Genomic DNA, 22,384 nt, shown 5'->3' on the forward strand with positions numbered 1-22,384 from the left:
AATTCATTGGAGTCTTCAATTAGAAAATAACATAGTAGTGTCCATTGGTCTATATTGTGTGTCATTCTCCTCAATAGAAATTTCCTTCCTTCTCTTCAAAGATTTCTTTAGTTCTTCTCTTACTTCATTCAATTGATGTAAAATGAGTTGTATTTCAATTCCCTGATTCTCAATGATCTTTCTGTTGGAAATAATCAAGACTAGCTAGATTACTGAGAGGGGAGGGGTGAATCAGTAACCTCAAAAACTTTAAATCGATTCAACACTTAACAATATAAATCATTCACCATTCATTCATCTAATCTACTACATGCATGAGAAAAGATAAACATTCATAACACATGAACACAGTATTTTGGTGACCCAGAAACCTTTCAAATAGAAAGTAAATCTGGGGTGGGGATGATACCCACAAAAATTCACTACTGCAGTATAAAGTTGGCTTGTTAGGGATTACATTGACCACTTCTGATGATTTTCCCTATTAAGAGCAATTTGGACTGCTAGATCCACGTTGTTAGAGGTTTTACAAACATATAATGAAGTATGCACTCTGTTAGGAGATTTATACAAAGACTGTTAATTCTACCTTGTTAAAAGATTTAGAAAATTGATTCACCTGTTAGGATGAAATAGTGGATCTGACTTAAAACTTGATTGCTGATTAGATCCTTGAAGTAGAGATCACCTCTTGTGATTGATATATCTTTACTGCTCCTTGTAGACCTTGTTGAATACTTTGCTCTGCTGCTGATTCACATTCACTCTTCTCAAAATATTACATATCCATTGCTTGATACTCTCTTGCATATATTGCAAATGATACAATACATTACACATATACCATTCCAATATTTACAATTACAAGGTCGACTAAGACACAAGTAAATAAAATATTACTGAGTTGGCCAATCAGTAGAAAACTTAGGTTTTGAAGCTAACTTGGTGAACTTCTGATACTCAATGTCCACTGCATTACTTGGCATTGTCATGCACTTGGTAGAAGTAGAAGCTCGGTCCATACTAATCACACAACGTAGCTTTGAACTTCGTAACCATTGGAGACTCAGTAGATATAATGTCACTTGGTAGATACTAAATCCTTCGTTTACCTTGCTGTCACTCGATAAACACTACACATTCATCACTTGGTAGAAACTAGCTTCTCATCACACAAACTGATGACTTGGTAGACACTGTGAAGCTCGGTGACCACTATCTGCTTGGTAAACACTGTCTACTCGGTAAACACTGTTTGAACTGCATATTCACTTGGTAGCTTCAGGAATGCTCGGTGTGAACTGCTTAACTGATAAACTTACTTGGCAACCACTGAATGCTCGGTATAAACTGTAGGCTGAGTGATGAGCTTGGTGAACATACATAATCAAATAAGTGTTGTCACTAATGACAAATACAACATAATGCCAGCACTTTCCCAACTTGTAAACTTCCATTTTCAAGATCTTTCCTAAAAGCTACAAAGCTTCTCTTTTAGAGAACAAGGTTCTAATACCAATTGTTGGAATTACAATAGGAAAGGTAAACTTCTAAAGGGAGGGGGGTGAATTAGTAGTTTAAACTTTGACCCTTAAAACATTCACCACACATCCATCTCATACATTCAATAAGTAAACTAAAATAATGTGTAAAGTATGTATATCTAAAACATGTAGACAAGAAAAAAATTCACACATATATGACACCAGATATGATTACATAGAAACCCTCCAATGAGAAGGTAAAATTAGGGTGGGGATGACACACACAAATCTTCACTACTGCAGTAATAAAGTGTATCCAATAAAGGTTACAATGTTTTGATCATGAGACATGATCTGCCCTGTGAAAGGTCTGTGATGTTAAAGGATTTCAACACCCTATTAAAAGTGTGCCTTGTTAAAGGAATTCAACTCATAATTAAGTAAGCACATTGTTAGAGGATTTCAATACAACCTGTTAGACTACTCTATTAAGAGATTTAATTGATTCACCTATTAGAATGATTTAGGATTGATCATGCGGTTAACACTTTGTTTCTTAATGATAGATCACCTCTATATTGATGTATTCTTGATCCTTCTCTTCACTCCTTCCACATTTCTTTGATAGTTTAGGGTTTTTCCTCCTTAAGAAGACTTAGGTGACTTTGGGTTAGGTATGAATCAATGGCTGTGATTCATCCATTTTGCCACTTAATCCTTCCCTTTACATGATTGGCTACATGCAATGCATTGGGAATCCAACTTAAGATTCATCCTTATCTCCAAAGTATTGTAATTCAATCTTTAAGTCATCTAAAAAATGGTTTACATAGTTGTTTGTGCCATTACAAACAACTATGACAAAACTATCTTACTCAACATCTGAAGTCTCTGATGCTTGGCATATACTGGTCTCTATACTATGACTCAAAAGCTATGTCACTTAACATGGTCTACTTACTTGTCTCCTGAATCACTTGACATACACTATCTACTCAACACTTGAGTGACTCAGCGTATGAGTGACTCAATACTCACTATGAACTCAACATGCACTATTATATACATATTTTACTCAACATGTACTACTTGTTTGGCATGAACTAACTAAATGACTTAAGTGTGTAGACACTCATAAGTCAAAATCAATATGAGATCAACAGTTATAACTTGGAGTTAGCCTTGGGAGTTGATCCAAAGAGTTAGGAGTTTATTTTACCCCCAATTTCAATCCTTTGGACATTTTTGCATCTTCTAAGATGAAATCTTATTTTTTCCTTCATTAGGTTTCCAAACGATAAAGCGGGTATCTCTATAATCACCACCATAATCTCACCCATCTTCTCACATTTCTAAACATGTAATTTTTTTTTTCTTTTTTTGACAACACTAACATTGTAAACGTTAATTAGTTTTTACCATTGTCTTCACAATCCTCACACACATATGTCTATCTTTTTTTAATAACTTCTTTAATAGTATTATAATTTTAGTATGCAATTATTTTAGTAATTCATAACAAAAAATGCTCATAAAAAAAAACACAAAAATACACAACTTCTAGATATCACTCTTAATTTTCATCTTACCAAAGGAATTTTCAAAAAAATGAATGTAAATAGGTGTTTTGCATTGTACATGAAAAAAATTATGTTATCTTTTCTAAAAAAACCAAGGACTATTTTTTGCACGCGCAGGGTTTGACCCTCCTAATCTTATCTATTTTGTACAAACTCTAGTAGTTTAGAAAGTAGATTAAGAGTACTACAATTTAATTTTTACACATCTTGTCATTTTGAGTGGATGATCCTCAAACATTTTTTCCAAGTTCAAGGTTACCCAATTTTAGGAAAAGGTGTACTTATACCCCTTTTTGTACAGTGCCATCTTGGTGCACCTACCCATTATTTTTTGTTGTAGCTACCAAGATAATAATTAGCTCCATACCATGTCCAACATAGAGGAAAATTAATGGAGACATTATTATGGAAATCACTATTATGCTCTTGTAGGGTTGGTGGATATGCATTGGCCCAACCCCTTGTTCCTAGGGTTGTTTGACAAGATCATCCACCATAGATAATGAAGGGCAGGAGTAGGAAGGAGTGGGTGAATAATCAAGCCAATCATCAATATAAAATTCTTCTTGGACTAATGATGATAATAGTGGTTCTTCATCTCAAAATATTATTTCCTCTTAGTAGTTAATTTGAGTTGTAAAAGTTAAAGCATAAAAAAATATTTTGATTCAAACCTACATGACATCAACATAAGTAGAGTTGTCTTGTAATGGATTTGTATAAGTTTACATCATACATATAATCCATCAAAACCTCCTAAATCAATAATAATTATGACTAATCTTGTTCATTTTTTCTAGTTCATTGACATTTAACAACCTCTATAGAATCATTTACAAAATTAAGAAATATTTTGATTGGAACATTCTGAATATAAGGAGAACAAAGTAGATAACACCAACAATGCACTATGCTTTATAGACATTAGCTCAAATACACAAGCATTGTGGATAAAACCATGGTTAGTAAATTTAGCCCAATGCAAAACTTTCAATTTCGCATTCACTACTATAGTAATTGTAGAACTAAATGCATCAAGCTTTAGAACTAAATGTATAAATTATTAGTTTGCATAAAATTTTGGTCTAATTATACCAAATATATAAATGACATAGAAAATGTATTGAGAGGAGTATGATTCCTCTCAAAGAAATGAATATCATTATTTTGACACCATTTAAAACCCAAATATAATAAGACACAATAATTTTTAAAGAATTTACAAGTGAGTTATCATACTAAGTAGCTTTTGATGTGGAGAGAGATCTAGTATTAAGTGTTCTTGAAACAAAATATTATTGGGCCTTTCTTGTTGTATAGATAAGGTTGGGGAAACTACTCCTATCACATGAAAAATTTCCAAGGTTATCTAAAAACTAGAGTTCTTATTGAAAATTGATGGGGTATTGTCAATGGGCCCTTAGTCTACTGGTGAAATTGAATGGCTCACAAAGAGCCCACTAGAGATCAAGTCTTGTTGAGTGCATTCTCCAACACCATAAGGGATGAGGCCAAGATTTGTCCTGGGTGATTTTGATGGCATGGATGCATCTTAGGCTTTGGTTCTAAGTCAAAGAGGTTTCAGACACAAGTGGGCCCGTATTAGGTTCCTAAATCATTTTAGTAGTGACCTTCCCTGTTTGGTAGCTTGCAGGCCTCGTGGTTCGGTGAGTTCCTTGTAGGTTTGAACCCTCCATCAAAAGAATTAAAAATAAAATAAATAAGAAAATAAAAATAAAATAAAATAAATAAATAGGTGGGGTATCAAGTTACATGTGCTTGATTATAGGAAGAAAAATATAATCAAAGCATGCTTGAGCCATAATCGTATTGGTAGGATGAGATACTTTCCCTAATGTTTTTAGGGTCATCATATACAAGATCAAATGAGGTATTAACCCAAGTGGGGTGGATTGTGGAGAAGACTATGATTAAGCATGCTTGGTTTGGAGAAATATTGAACTCTATTTTAGAGCCAAAGTAATTCTCTCTGTGATTTGAAGTGTTTCATAAAACATCAATATTGCTTACAAGAAACTAATGTAAATGAGGTAAAAAGCTAACTGGGATGCAAGGACATCCCTGAATAAGCATGCTTGAGCCAAATTAGCATTGTGGAGGCTTCTTTAAAATAGAGCAGGTGGAGGCTAAGAGCTTTTAGGAATGTTTAAAGGTGAGTGGTCTCATATATTGTAGTTTTAAAAAAATTAGCTTCTAATTTATGGAAGTTGGAAAGAGTTTAAAAAATTGTAATATTTAAAAAAGAGTAAAATTTTAATTATTTTTTTTAGCAAATAAATTGAGAGGATGTTGACATGTGGCATGACTTTTCCCTTAGTTGGTGGGGCTATTTCCAACACCACCTTTTTTTCACTTGATCAAATTAAGAGGGTTACAAAATAAGGTCTCATATTTTGGAGGAAAAGATTCTAAATAATCCTTTAGCCCCCTAATTGTTTTTGATGGGATATCTATTCCTTATAAAATAGACCCCAAGCCCCTCTATGAAACCCCTACCCAAAATAAGGTCTCCTATTTTGGAGGAAAAGATTCTAAATAATCCTTTAGCCCCCTAATTATTTTTGATGGGATATCTATTCCTTATAAAATAGACCCCAAGCCCCTCTATGAAACCCCTACCCAAAATAAGGTCTCCTATTTTGGAGGAAAAGATTCTAAATAATCCTTTAGCCCCCTAATTATTTTTGATGGGATATCTATTCCTTATAAAATAGACCCCAAGCCCCTCTATGAAACCCCTACCCAAAATAAGGTCTCCTATTTTGGAGGAAAAGATTCTAAATAATCCTTTAGCCCCCTAATTATTTTTTGATGGGATATATATTCCTTATAAAATAGACCCCAAGCCCCTCTATGAAACCCCTACCTTAGAAAAAAATATGACACTTAAGATCAACAATTGTTATGATTGCAACTGTGTCTATTGTATTGTAGACCGTTGATTTCAAAATAAGATACAAGTGTTAATTAATTGCTAAAGATCCCTCAAGAACTACCACACAAATAATAGATCTCCTACATAAAAAGTTAGTATCATTTTATATTAAGGTAAAAACAAGTGTTGAGGGGACTCGAAACCCCTTTACATCATAGACACAAAAGATATTCAAAGAAAGCCCAAACATCCCAAAGGGATCCAAACAAAGGTTATACAGGGACCAGATACCCCAAGTAAGATCTAAAAACCATAAGCAAGTCGCAATAGATAAACATTATATGTCTAGCAGCACCAACAAAAAAATCCAAAAAAGAAACCAATAGGAACTCTTAACCAGCCAACCAGTAAGGGGACTAAGAATTCCCTTTCACTCCTTTTTTATGGGAATGTAAATTCATATCAAATTGAGGAAGGGCCTTTTTAGATCCTTTCCTAGTAACAAGTGTCCACCCCTCCTCCACTGTTATAGCCTTAGACTGCCAAACTTGAGAATTCATAAGAGAGGGAAATTCATTCAACTTTTGACAAGGACTAGCAATCATTACTTCTTCCATTAGGTTGGAGCTAATACTAGTAGTCTGATTACTAATTCCAATAGCAGCAAAAGTACAAGAACCAAAATCAAAAGTTCCAAAACTAGAACCAAAAGAAGAAACATTACCAATGCCAGCAGATATACAATGACCAGATCCAACAATCATAGCACAAGACATCTTACCTTATCCAAAATTAGCGGTCTCAACACCAAAGTCACTAGATTTACCTTGACCAAATTTTGCACCAAGAACACTAGATTTAGCACCTTGACCAAAACAACAATCTCATCCTCCTTCTGAAAGGATCCAAGACTACTAGCAGACAAAGTACCAACCCCATAAGAAACCTGAGCATCCATCTTGGAATTAGAAGCGTTCACTACCTAAGAAGGACCAGAAGGAATAACTTCCAATATAGAGGATGAAACCCCCAACTCTACAGAACCAAAAACTTCATCCATTGGAGCAGATATTTTGACTACTGAATAACGTTTCTCCAATGCACCCTTCCACCAAGAGAAGGTTCATTTATTTCTAGATTTTCCAATCTCACACTTAGTAGCCATATGTCCAGTATTGAAACATTTTTAATACCTAAAAGGGAGACCCTCATAATCTAGCGACTGAGTCTAAGAACCCTTATAATAACTTAAAATAATCTCAGTTGGGAGACCCTTTGAAATGTAAATATCCACTAGAACCCTAGTAGAAGTGGAATGGAAATGCTCAACAAATTGGGAGTCAACCAAACAAAAATCTCCTAAAGCCTTGCCGATTTCTATAAAAATAGAATTCACCCAAAAATGAAGAGGAAGATTAGGAAGCCTTACCTAAGCTAGAATTTTGAGGAAAGACTCAGTTTGAGGGTTAAAATATGGATGCCATGGTTTAGCCATTAAAGGAAAGTAGTTCTGCCAAGAAAAGACTTGATCATAGAGAATGACCTTCCTATCCTTAGAATGATGAAAGAAATAATGAGGAAACCTTTGACCAAAGGGAAGATCTCAACAATAGCCTAATAAATTGATTCAGATACTTCAAAATCCATGAATGGAGCTTCGAGAGAGTGGGCCAAAAACCATTAAAGTGACAAATAATAGAATCCTTGGAGAGATCCCTAGTACGTTCCTCAATTTCTATAAGTGACTCATCCTCCAGATTAAGCGATATTGGCTCTCATGTGGGAATTGGAAGAGAGACAAAAGGTTTTGTGGCCTTTTCCAAACCCCCACCCTTACACAAGGATTGGGCATATGAAAAACCTATCTTAACATTTGTTACGCTAGTAGCCACCACATCATTACCATAAACCTTAGCACCAACACCAATGCCCTTGCCAGATTTAGAAGCAATAGAATCAAAGCCAACACCCAACACACCATTACCAGAAAACTTGGCACTAATACCAGAGCCCTTCCCAAATTTAGAAGCCATCACACTAATCTTGATCACACCACCAGAACCAAAAACTACCACACCAATGCTAGAAACCCTAGCACCAATGCAAGCACCCTTGCTAGATTCTGAACTAGAATCGATAACCACCACACTAGAACTAGAGTCAGAAGCCACCTCGCCATTACTAGAAACTCTAGCACCACACTAGTGCCCTTGCTAGATATAAAAGCTATAGTACTAGAGCTAGTTCCCAATGCACCATTTCCAAAAACCCTAGCACCAATACCAACACCCTTGCCAACTTTAGAAGCCATCACACCACCAGAACCAACAACCACCACACTATTTCCAAAAGCCCCAGCATTATTGTTACTGCTCCTACAATTAATGCCCTTGCCAGATTCATAAGCCACCACACTAGTCCTGATCACACCAGAACCAACTACCACCACACCATTGCCAGAAACCCTAGCACCATTGTTACTGCTTCTACAACTAGCACCCTTTCCAGATTCAGAAGCCATCACACCAGTCCTGATCATACCACCAAAACCAGTTACCACTCCTGATCATACCACCAAAACTAGTTACGACTACACCATTGCTAGAAACCCTCGCACCATTGTTAATACTTCTGCAACCAACACCCTTTGCGAATTCAAAAGCCATCACACCAGTCCTAATCACACCACCAAACTAGTTACCGCCACACCATTTCCAGAAACCCATAGCACCATTGTTACTGCTTCCACAACCAGTGCCCTTGTCAAATTCAAAAGCCATCACACTAGTCCTGATTGCACCAGAACCAACTAGCACCACACCATTGCCAGAAACCCTAGCACCATTGTTACTGCTTCTGCAACCAATGCCCTTGCTAGATTTAGAAGCCATCACAGTAGTCTTGATTACACTAGAACCAATTTCCACCATACCATTGCTAGAAACCATAACACCATTGTTACTAGTTCCACAACCAACACCCTTGCTAGATTTAGAAGCCATCACACTAGGCCTAATCGCACTAGAACCAACTACCACCGCACCATTGCAAAAAACCCTAGCACTATTGTTACTACTTCCACAACTAACACCCTTGTCAGATTCAAAAGCCATCACACTAGTCCTAATCACACCACTAGAACCAGTGTCATATCCCTATAATAACATAGGGATAATGTACATACAAATCTTATTTTAATCATTTATATATTGATCATTTATAGTCAAACATATTAAATTATTATCAATACTTAATAAAAGAAAATGATTATAATAATAACAATAATAATAGATTACCTTTGATAAGTAATATGGGAAAATATAATTATCATATTGTATAAATAATAACATGCTTAGTAGTAACTAATGAGTCATGAGTCAAGTAGTCACAACTCGTGACCATAGAATGGACATATTGATAAGCGTTGGATTAAATGAGGAAGGGCATGAATAGTTAAAAAAGGAAGAATATGTGTGAAGGAAAAGACAAGGGTTAATAAACTCATCCATTGCATACTTAACACATCCAATCAAAGTACCAACAAGACTGAAAGTACAACAATGGGTATCAAATTGCAAAGAGAAGGAATCAACACATGTATTAAGGGAAGATTCATTATACATTATACTGACTAGACAAAGCTAAATATGAGACTGAATCTTCCACATCAACGAAATAGTATATATTCTCTGCACATACACTTTAAAGGGGACAACATTGTTACCAATACTGATCCCACATACATCAAAGGGAGGATACATAAAACATGACAATACCAAGTCAAGTCAACAGGCTCCGATAATATTAAAGACATTAGGTTCCAATTCCAAATAAAGGTAAGGGTAAGTATACATGTTATATTATATTTGGAACCAATTTATTTACAATTAATAAATATATGATATATATAATAAAATCAATCAATTAGATAATCAATTTCTTTATTTTTGATATAATGAATAATATTTACAAATCCTATTATATAATGTGACATTAAATAGCATAATCAACAATAGAAAATTGTAGAATGAATTTAATATCTTTGATCCAAGAATATCTTGGTGGAGGGCTTCAAAGTGAATTTCATAAAATAATCCAATTTAGATTGGTGGGAGGACATTCATAATGAATGTTATACAATGATCCAATTTAAAATTGGCGAGGGAATTCCTTGTGAATGTCATGGAATGATCCAAGAGTAAACTTGGTGGAGGGCATTCCTTGTGAATGTCATAGAATGACCCAAGTGTAAACTTGGTGGAGGGCATTCATTGCGAATGTCATAAAATGATCCAAGTGTAAACTTGGTGGAGGGCATTCATTGTGAATGTCATAAAATGATCCAAGTGTAAACTTTGTGGAGGGCATTCATTATGAATGCCATATCATGACCCGCGATAATCTTGGTGGAGAACATTTTTTGAAAATGTTAATTAGTTCTTAAGGATATAAGCTATTTAATAAGATTTATTGTGATTGTTTCAATCTTTTATAGTTATTATGTATTCTAATATAACCCTAATGGTGGGGACGTTACAACCAGTTATCACCACACCATTGCCAAAAATCCTAGTACCATTGTTATTGCTTCCGCAACTAGCACCCTCCAAAATTAAAAATAATTATTATTTGACTCTTGGTTGTAAGCTACCATATCAATTTCTCTTTTTAAGAAGAAAGATCCAAATCCAAAATTTCTAATTTTCAAAGAGAGGGGTTACATTAAGCCATTGAAAGAGAACAAACTCAACTTAAATCAAACATGATAATATATAGCCTACCAAAATACTTTTTAACCTTATTTTCTTTTTTATTCTACCAAAATACTTCAATAGTAGGCTATCTCATGCAATACGTACCTATTCTATGTTGGTTAAAAGTCAAAAATCACAATGATTTATTAGATTTTAGTTAGGTAAAAAAAAATTCATACCCGTGACTCAAAAATTCAAATACGCTACTTAAATCTAAGTAGACTAAGAACATAGATCAAACTTTCCAGAAGATCACAACAAAAATATCAACATCCATGAAAGTACATCCAACATTTTTGTTTCCCTGACTTTCTGCTCTTTAAGACAAAAACAATACAATATCAATTCACCTTGGAACAGAGCAAAAACTCTTACAGTTTTATTCCCACTTTATATATTTTTCAATCTTAATCGTCTGCCATTGGAAAATATGCACAACATTTTTTTTAGGTCTCTTTTTATGCTCAGGCTTTTCAACATATTTGGAAGTGGATGAATCCTTTGAAAATACAAAATTTGATGAAATTTTGTAATGGGCACCCTTAAATGCCCAAAAACTAAAAAAACTATTGATAAGCATTTTGTCAAATAGTTTGCATCGAACTCCTTATTCCTCCATTTACTAATTTAACCTCTTATGACTTCATAAATGGGGCGTTTATATTGTTTGCTTGCATGGATTGAAAATCACACAATATGAACAAAAAGAAAGTACAATGACATGCAGATTGAAAATTGTATTACTGTGGATAAGATGTTATTTTTAAAATTTAATAAAATCAAATACATGGTAGATTATCAACTCACTAATTGCTCCATTACTACTGACATAATGCTCCAGCAAATGTTATTTTAACTTGTTGCTATAGTGACATGAATAGTGTCGCATGAACAATACCTACATGAACATTGCTACTATAGTATTTTTGTCTTCAAATAGTCCAAAATCTTCATAAAATCATTCCCTCAAAGTAGCATAAGCATCAGATGAGTAATGAAGAAGATATGAGAAAAATATCAAATATGCTTGTAGCTAGAAACACTCCCAATCTGCCAGGTAATAAAGTTGATGACAATGGATTCCAAAGGCCAAAAGCCAAGGGAATGATGACTAGAATGTCAGAAGAGAGGATACATGTCCTCTACTTCCAAGAATGGATCTGCAACTCACACATCAATTTTCTTCTCATATTCAACCTACTGAACAATGGCCACCATCTCTACTTTTATTTCCATTTCGTAGGGTTGACCCACTTTTCACAAGCAATGTGGGATAAAGTGTTTTAAAATAAAATAATATAAAATAACATCTTATGTCTCCCTTAAGCATCCCCTCTCAAATACACAACCCAACATAAATAATATTAAAGTGATACTTTTATCATTTTAACATTGAATTTAAATGCTACTTTAATAAACTTTAGACATTAAAATAATATATCAATTAGACTCAAAATGAAGCAAGTGATAGCTTGTCAGAAAGCTCTCAACGTGAAGCTTCAAGTCCAATTATTAGAAATATGCCAACTCTAATGCCCAGTCAACTTACTATAAATAGTAATTCCATCCAAAGACCTCACAAACAAACTCCAATTGGCCTCAAACTAGGAATGACTAGGTGAAATCACTCCAAGATCCCTCTAAACTCCTTGCTAGCCCTTAAGACACTGCAAAACTAGGTTAGCAGCAACATAGATGACAATTTTTAAAGAGGGGAAATTACAAATTTCAATTTATTTTGATGGATTTTACGAAATTGTCCTTTTTTCCCCTTTTTTGTTTATTTTTGGAGATTTTATGAAAAATAAAAAAATAAGAGTTATGAACTATAATGAATCATTATAAGACATCAAAAGTATACTTTGCCATTATGGAAAAGGTTATTTTGAATCATGTTCTAGAAATAGTGTGAAAATAGATATATGTGAGAAAAAGAGGAAAACAATGTACAGTTAAGTGCTTTGAATATTTTTTTTAGTGTGTTAGTTTTATGTTACATTTGACAAGTCTAGATAATATAAAGCTTTATGAGGGTGACTTCTAAAACGTTGGGGTACAAAGGAGTCAAAATGATAATATATCGAGAAGTCATGGTAATAAGTGAAAACTAATGAAATAGAGTAATTGGATACCCCTTTCATACCATGTGCACTTGTAAATACTAAAGCTGACATGAGAAGATCTAATCAATAGAGGATTGATTTAGTACCATTGTCTCCTCATCTTTTGGAAAGGACTACTCAATTTTACATGGGCTATACTTTTGAGGTACTTGATGAAGCTCTCACTCTTGCTCTCTAATATCTAACCCTTATAAAATTGAGTAGCTATTGAAAGATTTATTGCTCTTTTCTTATTGGTGTCAATTTCTTTGATGCATACTTGAATGTCATGCATTCTTGATTCTTGGATGTTGTGACATCCTTCTGAGTGGATGGCGTGTATTCTTTGCGTGCTTGGATGTGTTATGCCTTCTCCTAGATGTTGCACATACATGTCCATATGTTTGTGGCTAATGACTATCTCCTAGCACATGAGAGTAAATCTTTTGAATATTCCATGTAGTCAAATGGTGCATATATCACCATCTTTTCAAGAGGATAATGAAATAAGATCAATCATACTCTTTTCTTCTTCTTCTTCTTTTTTACTTGTGTACTCTAGTTTCTTTTGAAAAACAATTTGTATAATGGAAGGAAATTTGAGTCACTGTCTTGTAATTATAATATTCCTTTATGGACTTGGGAATTCATCACAATCAAAGTGAATCATGCGTGTTATTATGGATTGGATTACATGAACTCAAAATTGGATCCCACCATTGATAACATTAAAATTAATTTCATGTGCTTATACAATTTTGGTAACATGAATGTACAACCTTTTGTTTTGAGATTAAACTCAACTTATTAATTGTATTCGGGTGACCTTGGACCATGTTTAGGCAATCCTACGTTATCCATAATTAGCCCAAAATTGCCTAAATTCTACTTAAAAATGTTTGGGCAAGCTTGCACCCTATTTGGAAAAACCCATAGTATATTGGAACAACTTTATTATACATGTCAAAGTTTTAATTTTCAGCATATCGAATTGGACAATCTTGCAGAGAACTTTCTCTATGTTTGCACAACTATACAAATAGAAAGTAAATCTTCACATCTTAGTTAGTTGAGGATATTTGTAGTTTGTTTTCATGCTAGAATAATTTTTAATACCTCATTTGTTGTCGATATCATTTGTTTTCATTGTCTAGTTGAGAAATGTTGGTTCCTAGACATGATTAGTTGGTGTTAGTTATATTTGGGTATGTTATAAGTGTTTGTAAGGGGTGTTTTCAGTGTGGATTGAATGTTTATAATTCCAACATTTTATCTTTGGATGGTCTTGTAAGAGAATCTGATTACTAATTTGTATCTAATTGTCTCTTGGACATTATTCCTCATCTCTCATTGATTCATCATGGGTAAATTGTCCAATTATTGTTATACTTCCACTAGTGCCACCTTGGACATACAATGATGAGTTTTTGTATTATATTGACCTCTATAACATAATGTTACTTGTGACACTTGTGTGCATTTTGTAGTGCAAACACAATAAGTTGTTTTATCTTTAAAATTGTGCGTTGTTGTTTAAAAAAAGGTTATTCTATTAGCTTTTGCCTTGGTCGATCAAATGAGGCATTACATATCCTTGCACAACAACCTCTATTCATATCATTCTCATACTATTTGTAGAAGTGCCATTCCTAGTTTTTATGTTCCTTTCTTAGATGCCTCAAAGTTTCACTCTATATAAGTCATCATTCAATCCTATATTGATTTAGATTCTCTATATTACATGTTATCAAGGAGTACCCTTTTGTTGCAATATAAGAGCAATGGAGTTTGGATCTCTTGCGGATAAGAATAAGGTTCCTTCAAGTCTTCTGCAAAGCTTTTGCATATGAAAGGTTCCTCTGATTTAAATTATATCTATTTTGAAAACAAAAATACCCCTATTAGTAAATATACAATCAAAGTTTCATGAGAGAAGTATAGCTTTTAGTTTAGATTTAGGGATTGCTTCATTTTTTAGTAGATTTTTATTTAGATTACCTACTTATTCATTTTCTCAACATATATCACAAACTTGAAAACTATGAAATCCAAATGCTCCCATTGAGGTAAATGTGAAAATTGAGAGAATCAAACAATCTCATTAAAATGAAGAAAAGAATGTGAAATTCTACCGATTTCATTAAAAACACAAAAAAGAAAGAACACAAAATTATACTTAGATTTAAAAGTACAACAATAAAAATGTAGCAATCATATTTAGATCCAAAAGTACAACAACATTTCTTAGATTTTAATTGTGTACATACATAAGTTAGGTCATTTAGACAAACTTAAATCACAAAATCACAAAAAAATTACAAAGAAAGTAGAAGCCCTCAGTAGCACCATAAGGTATAAAATCAAAAATCAATCAACTCAAAACAATAAAAGAACAAGTTAACCATACACAAAGTCAAACAAACTTCAAGATCAAACAACACTTTAAAAAATTCATTGGATGTAGAAGACATTCAGTCAAATTTTAAATAAAACGTGTTAGTTTGAGGACCCACCAAAGACGAAGTTTGAGAACAAGAAAAGTTCTTAACGGAGAGATATCAATCAAATGAATGAAGTGGATGAGGGAAGATTTTCATTCAAGGGATCTCCGACTATCAAAAGAATTCATAGAGCTAGAACAATGAAGATGAGACACCTTTCATCTCTTTGCAACAAACAAATTACACAAGATTAGTGACAAGGACCTCTCTTTGTCACAAGAGATTAATAACCACAGAACCACTTCAATGAGTCACTCAATAACAAACTTGACCCCAACACATAAATACCATAACTTGTCACCAAAAGGTCTTGAAAATAACTCTCACCCAACACAATCATTTCATTATCATACATGGCATTCTTCTTCTATGCAAAGAGAGTGATCAATTGAATCATATATTGTTTAGTTGACTTTTACCCTAAATTTTTTGGTGCAATACATATGATATTTTAGATCTAACTCACTATGTGATGACATTCTACTTCCATGCAAAGAGAGTGATCAATTGAATTATGTATTGCTTAAAAGAGTTTGGTGCAATAAGTATGATATGGAGGCTCACTCTACAATGACATTTTCTTGAACTCTATAAATTTAAATTAATTACACAACTAATATATCTCCTACCAAATAAAAAGACCAAAATATCCCAATCCAAATGCAACTTCTCTAATTTCCAAACAAGTGGGGTCATATTAAGCCATTGTAAGAGAACATGTAGAATTTTAAAAATAAAATAAAACAAGATAAAAAGAAAGAGCCTACCAAAATACTACAATATGGCCCGTTTGGTGAACGGAATAGGAATACGTATTCCAAAAATTTTGAATTCCTTGTTTGGATGCACCAAAACGGGATTGGAATACGAAGTAAAATAGAAATATGTATTCCAATTTTGGCCCAAAAATGGAGTTTTGCAATTCCACCCAAATAGGTGTTATTGGAATACATATTCCTATTCCATTTTTTAAATTTTAGAAAATATAAATTTTTGGGTCCGCAAATTCCCATCAAATATTGGCTGAACCAAACGGAAAACAGAAATACGTTCTATTCCAGAATATGTATTCCGGAATACGTATTCCTATTCTGCCCACCAAACGGGCCCTAAGAGGCTATGTCATGTAATAGGTGGTTAAAAGCAAAACATCACAACAATTAATCAGATTTCAAATGCATAAAATATTTCATGCCCGTGACTCAAGTTTAAAAAACGAGCACGCTGTTTAACTCTGAGGACACTGAGAAAGCAGAGCTGACTTTCTGGAAGATCACAGGAAAAGCACCATCATCCATGAAAGTACATCCAACGTTTTTCTTGTCTTTCCCCGAATTTCTGCCCATAAATTCATGAATATCTTCCTAAATCGCTCGGCACAAACAGTACAATATCAAATTCACCTTCGAACGGAGCAATAACTCTTGAAATTTTATGCCTGTTTTAGATATCCTTCGATCTTTAACGTCTGCCATCTGAAAATATGCACGTCATTTATTTCAGCTCTCTGTTTCTGCTAAGCTTTTTCAACATATTTGTAGGTATGATGAATCTAACCCTTTCAAAGCACACATTTTAGGGCTAACTTTGTTTGAGATAATTAAATGTATTGATTTGCAGGAAAAGGCAATGCAGAGAAGGCAGAAGCTTTATTTGTTTTCGGAGACTCATACGCAGACACTGGAAATCATGATCCGTACAACGAAACACTAAACCAGCCATGGAGAAAGCCATACGGATTCTCATGGCCGGGCTATCCAGCAGGCAGATTTTCTTCTGGCAAGATCCAGACTGATTTATGGGGTATGCATTGCTTGCACACACTAATTTGTGGAAAATAAGGGTTTTAAACTAGGCGCGGCTTCTTATTATTGTTGTTCTGGATTGCAGCGGATATTTTAGGGCTTCCTTGTCCAGTATCTTATGAGCAGCTGAAAAATCATGGATGCGGACCGAATTTCAGGAAGATTAGACGGGGAGTGAATTTTGCGGTCGGCGGGAGTGCAATATTTGATGCATTCGGTTTCACAACAGTTCCACAACAGGTGAAGCAGTTTAAGAAGTTGATTGCAGCAAGTCCAGGGTTCGATTCTCACAAACTCTCGCGCTCTGTCGTGCTCATCTCGGCCGCTGGCAACGACTACGGTGCGCTCAGGGACAGGAGAAACGGCTCAATTGAAGTAATTCTACATCTTTTTCGCTTTATTGATCAGTAAATTTGTTTGCTAAAATTTTAATGAAGTACATTAAACAGGGGCTGGAAGCTGCGGTGAAACCTGTTGTAAGAGGCATAATAAAGGTTGTGAAGGATCTGTACGAGTGCGGGCTGCGGAATTTTGTGGTGAGTAACATTGCTGCGCTTGGATGCGCACCTGAAATAGGCAAGAAATCCTGTGATCCCAGATACAATCGCATTATAAAACTCCATAGCACGTCACTGATGGAGAATTTGAAGCATCTGAGATTGCATTTAAAGGAAATTTCCATTATAATTCCAGACATGGTCTCAGCAACTGAGTACATTTTCTCCCATCATGCACAATACGGTACAAAACACACATCTTTCAAGTGTTTCTCTCATTTGTTTTCCAAGTTTTCCTAGGTTCCTGTATTTTTCAATGGCGTATCGATTTGCAGGTTTGGTGGATTTGTTCGTGCCGTGCTGTGATGTGAAAGGCGGGATCGGAATGTGCGGAGAAGTGGATGAAAAAGGAAAAGCTTTGTTTGAGGTTTGTGATAATGTGGATGAAAAATTCTTCTGGGATTTCGCCCATCCTACTCACAGAGCATGGTATGCTCTCATGGAGCTCTATGCTTATGGAGAGAATACCAGGGCTTTCAGTTTTATAGAAGGACCCTTCGACGCCATTGAATGGCTGCATTCACTTGGATTCCTTGCTTTCAATATCTCCTTCCGCGCAGCAGATTGATTATCTCCTCTGCCACCGGCATTAGCATTGCATTGGATTCGTTTCTTATTTGTAGTAAAAGGACCAATCATCATTTCTGCGTTTCTTATTTGCAGTAATAGTACCATTCATCATTTCTGCTTTTCTCAACTGTACCAATTTACAATTTTTCTGCGACTCTCTCCATGTGTCAGCTGCATTAGATCTAATTTTGAATAATTCAAAATAATCATACTATTTTCACCTTTAAAATTTTTTCTATGTAGAGTTAAATTTTGGTGTGATGATTATTGGTTAAGAGCAATCGGAAATGTTCCACAAAACATAGAGAGTTTTTTTTTTTTTTTTTTAGTTCAGAAGCGCTTTTTTAATAGGTCATAATTGTGACTATTATTATTATTTTTTTTAAATTTCAGAAGCACTTTTTTAATATATCATAATTGTACTCTTAATGTAGCTCTCGGTCCTTTATAAATTACAATGTGAAATTTTATTCAGCTATTATTTGATTAAATTTTTTGTTATAAAGTTTCATAGTTTTTTGATTTCATATGAGAGTATGATTATGTAGCAAATTTCTTTTATGAGTTAGGATGTGAAGAACTTGAAATTAACAAAACTTGATTCTAGGTAGACTTAGAATATTCAACTTTATCAAAAGACTGAAGTGTCATTAAATAGTTGTATGTATTTAGTCTACTTAAACTTTAAATATCCAAATGATCAAGTAAAACTATTGACAATTTTATACTTCATTTTGTTATGTTAAAAAGGAATAATTGTTTAATTGTAGCATTTTATGGATGCAATTTTCTTTGAGACTTTTTAAAATAAAGAGGGGAATAGAATTATATTAACCAAAAACTTTTCATAGAATCACATCTTTTGGGTTGCTCCTCTTTTTCAACATTTATTTCCTTAACTCTCCAATTGTGTAATTCTAAAGAGAATACATTTTAGTAGTAGTTGTATTAAAGAGTATCTATAGAAGATAAAACCTATAGATCTTACATTGGTAACATACAGGTAGATTGTTGGGCGGGGCCCCTAGCTCGGTTGGCTAAATCTTCCCTGTTGCAGGGGGTTGGTCATGGGTTCTAGCCTCCCCTGTCCTCGTGGTACCAGTGGACGTGTTGCGCCAGTGCTACCAGTCACGTTAAAAAGTTTATCAGGCACACTACAGTTTATAGGGGGGCCGTGTTGCATTGATTCCTGCAATCTTAAAAAAAAAAAAAAGAAGAAAGAAAGAAAAAAACAGGTAGATTGTTACTTTTTAAGATGAAAATGTATGTGATTTTTCATCATCAACGTTTCAGATTATACTACATGATCCATCATAACAATGCAACATTAGACAAAGAGAGGAAAAAATGATGTAGAATTATCTGAAATGTTGATGATGAAAACCCTCACATAATTTAATCCATAGATGCAACAAACTAACATGATGGACTCTAAAAATTACATTAATCTTGCACAAGCATAGAAATAATTAATAAATGTGGAGGGCAATCACAAGTGTTTTTAAGTTTCCTATTTGTCTTGGCTATAAAGAATGACATCAAGAATTTATTTTATTTTGGCTTTAGAAACTTGTAGATCAAGTCTCAAGCACTACTACCCCATGCCTAGTATGAATCAATTTTTTACAAAGGATGATAGATTCAAGTATCATACTAGTGATCAATGTGTTTTTATGGTATAATCATTGTTGTCTTGCACAACATAGACAATATTTAGTACTCCTTGGTGGACTTATATCTATGTATGGATGTTGGGGTATGCACACAAACAATGTTGTAGGCAAGGAGGTTCAAAAAGTGGCAAATTTTTTTCTTCGAGTAAAAATATTTAATAACAAATTTGTGTTATAAAAAATATGATGTACTCATGTTATAACAAGTGAGCATTATGATTTGATTCAAATCTGATGTTCAATTTGTACCAATCCTAAACACATTATGACCTACATAAGAAACAAAACAACCACACGCTTTTTTTTCTATATATCTTGCCAAAAATATGATTAAACTATCCCACAAACACTCGTAGGAGATCTAAAGCAATTTCTTATACAAATCATGTTGCCATCACAAGAAAGAGGCAAGCTTACATATATATATTTTTAAATAGTCTAAAAACTAAAATTACTTTTATTCACATTAACATTGATTTGTTAACTTTTATCTATTTATTTTGAACAAATTAAACTCTTTGTCTCCTACAAGATTTTACCCATTAAATGAAGTGTCTTATCTAATGAAAATCTTAGAAAAGAGCATACGAAGGATTACTTCCCTCAAACTCTTTCATCGATTCTTAGGAATTTCCCTACAACCCCCCCAAAAAATTAGGATGATGGGTCTAGTAATTTGCCCTTTTATATGGTTTTACTAGACTTTAGTTTGACTTTTATATGCTTATTATGATTTAGACTTGCTTCTAAATTTGACCTTTTTCAATAATTTGAAGATATGTATATGATATTTTTTGATGTTTAGTGCATTATGCTAATATACTTAAATGCATGATTAAATATGACGAAAATCAATGAATATGTGTTATATGTGATATTTTGCATTCTTACATTTCTTGGAACACTTCAATGATTAGTTAGTTGAGTCATATCTAACATCTAAAGATTGTGGTAGTTATTGCATCCACAAACAAGATGTGTCTAAAATAGTTAAACAAGATAAGCTTAATTTTGTTGACTAGTGGGGAGGAACATATAGTGCTTGAATATTTTTTCAAATAGGAGAACCATTATTTCCAATAAATAATTTATTAGGTCTATCACCTCAAACGAAATAGATAGTCACATTCTAATATGACTATAGTTGTACAATCCTAATAGGACTTTCTTGTGATTAATACTTGTTTCATGCATAATAAATCTTCTCCTAGATTTGAGGAGGCAATAATCAATAGCTAGAAGATTATAGTATATATATATATATATATATATATATATATATATATATATATATATATATATATATATATATATATATATATATATATATATGAGCCTATTATAATAGAAATGGTTAAGATTATTTTACTAAAAATTAACATCAATTGAGTACATTATCTTTTTGTCATGACTTGGAGTTGCATGAATGGATATATGAAATATTGATTCAATCTATCTTATTGGATGTTTTTAGATTGATCTGCAATAGAGTTGAAGTAACACTAGGCTTGCTCCTACCCCAACTCACTCTAGGGCCTCCTTAGGTCTTTCTTTTGACCTAATAGGGTTACTCACTACCCTATTCTCCTTAGGATCTTAACTATTAGATCCTACCTCCTTCAACTAGTGAACATCAACTGAAATGAACTACAACTCCATCCATTGCTTCTTAGGCTTGTACTAACCCTCAATGCTTCCTCTCCACCAATTCCACATCCTACTTCCAACTGGTCAACATGCATTCCTCCCATAGACATAGTACTTTAGTAGGTTGTTTTAATCCTTCCCAAGACCTAAAACCACTTTTGAGATTATAACCCTAATCGAGTTCACAAAAAAACAATAGCTACTACCCATATAGGGCTACAAGCAATTAGCCCTACCTTTGATGAAAATATTGAATAACTTGAAAAAGTCCTTAACAAGGAGGGAAACTAATTATTGATCCACACACCCTTTTTAGAGACTCAAAATATTTCCTAGGTCTATGACCCCCAAACTATTCGTACAAAACAAACCACAAATGTGCCTAAAAATAAGGGTTTAAGGCTTGTCAAGCCTATCTACCAAATACTTCACTTCTCCCTCCTAAAATATTTCATCAACACTTCCCATTTTGTTTGGAACTTTTGTGCTCATGCTTCTATCTTTCTATGAGCTTTGATTGAAGCTATCTATGCCTTCAATCCTCCTAAACACTTCTATGATCCATTGTGATCTCTAGCCATGCAACTTTGGCTTGCCTAAGGTATCGCCTCAAAAATGTCTCCATTTCTTTCCAGGGCCCCTCCTTCATTGTAAAGTATCTAAATGGATTCATATCACTAATCCCAAGAATTTGTGTAGATTCCACAATGGGAAGAGGATTTATGACCCCATCTTTACTAGTTGCCTAATTTAGGACAACAGGCAAGCAAAAAATAGAATAATTTAAACACCTAACTAGAAACCAACAAAAAAAC

The 22,384-nt window shown here is 33.9% G+C and overlaps 1 protein-coding gene across 1 annotated transcript; it reads left to right on the forward strand.

The window, feature by feature from the left end:
* The first annotated feature begins 16,483 nt into the window (after positions 1-16,483).
* Positions 16,484-18,478, forward strand: LOC149556237 (GDSL esterase/lipase At2g36325-like). Its single transcript, XM_089830387.1, has 5 exons — positions 16,484-16,858; positions 16,938-17,120; positions 17,208-17,497; positions 17,572-17,863; positions 17,955-18,478. Exons 1-5 carry the CDS (start codon positions 16,801-16,803, stop codon positions 18,245-18,247), a joined length of 1,116 nt encoding a protein of 371 aa, XP_089686513.1. The 5' UTR covers positions 16,484-16,800; the 3' UTR covers positions 18,248-18,478.
* Positions 18,479-22,384: the final 3,906 nt, after the last annotated feature.

This window comes from Cupressus sempervirens, chromosome 5 (genome assembly GCF_028749045.1).
Source record: "Cupressus sempervirens isolate cs-2001-9-10 chromosome 5, ASM2874904v1, whole genome shotgun sequence".
Lineage (NCBI taxonomy): Eukaryota > Viridiplantae > Streptophyta > Pinopsida > Cupressales > Cupressaceae > Cupressus > Cupressus sempervirens.

Coding starts and splice junctions, on each gene's coding strand:
- LOC149556237 (XM_089830387.1), top strand. CDS start 16,801: ATGCACGTCATTTATTTCAGCTCTCTGTTTCTGCTAAGCTTTTTCAAC. Junction 16,859..16,937: donor CTTTTTCAACATATTTGTAG/GTATGATGAATC, acceptor ATTGATTTGCAG/GAAAAGGCAATGCAGAGAAG. Junction 17,498..17,571: donor GGAGAAACGGCTCAATTGAA/GTAATTCTACAT, acceptor TACATTAAACAG/GGGCTGGAAGCTGCGGTGAA.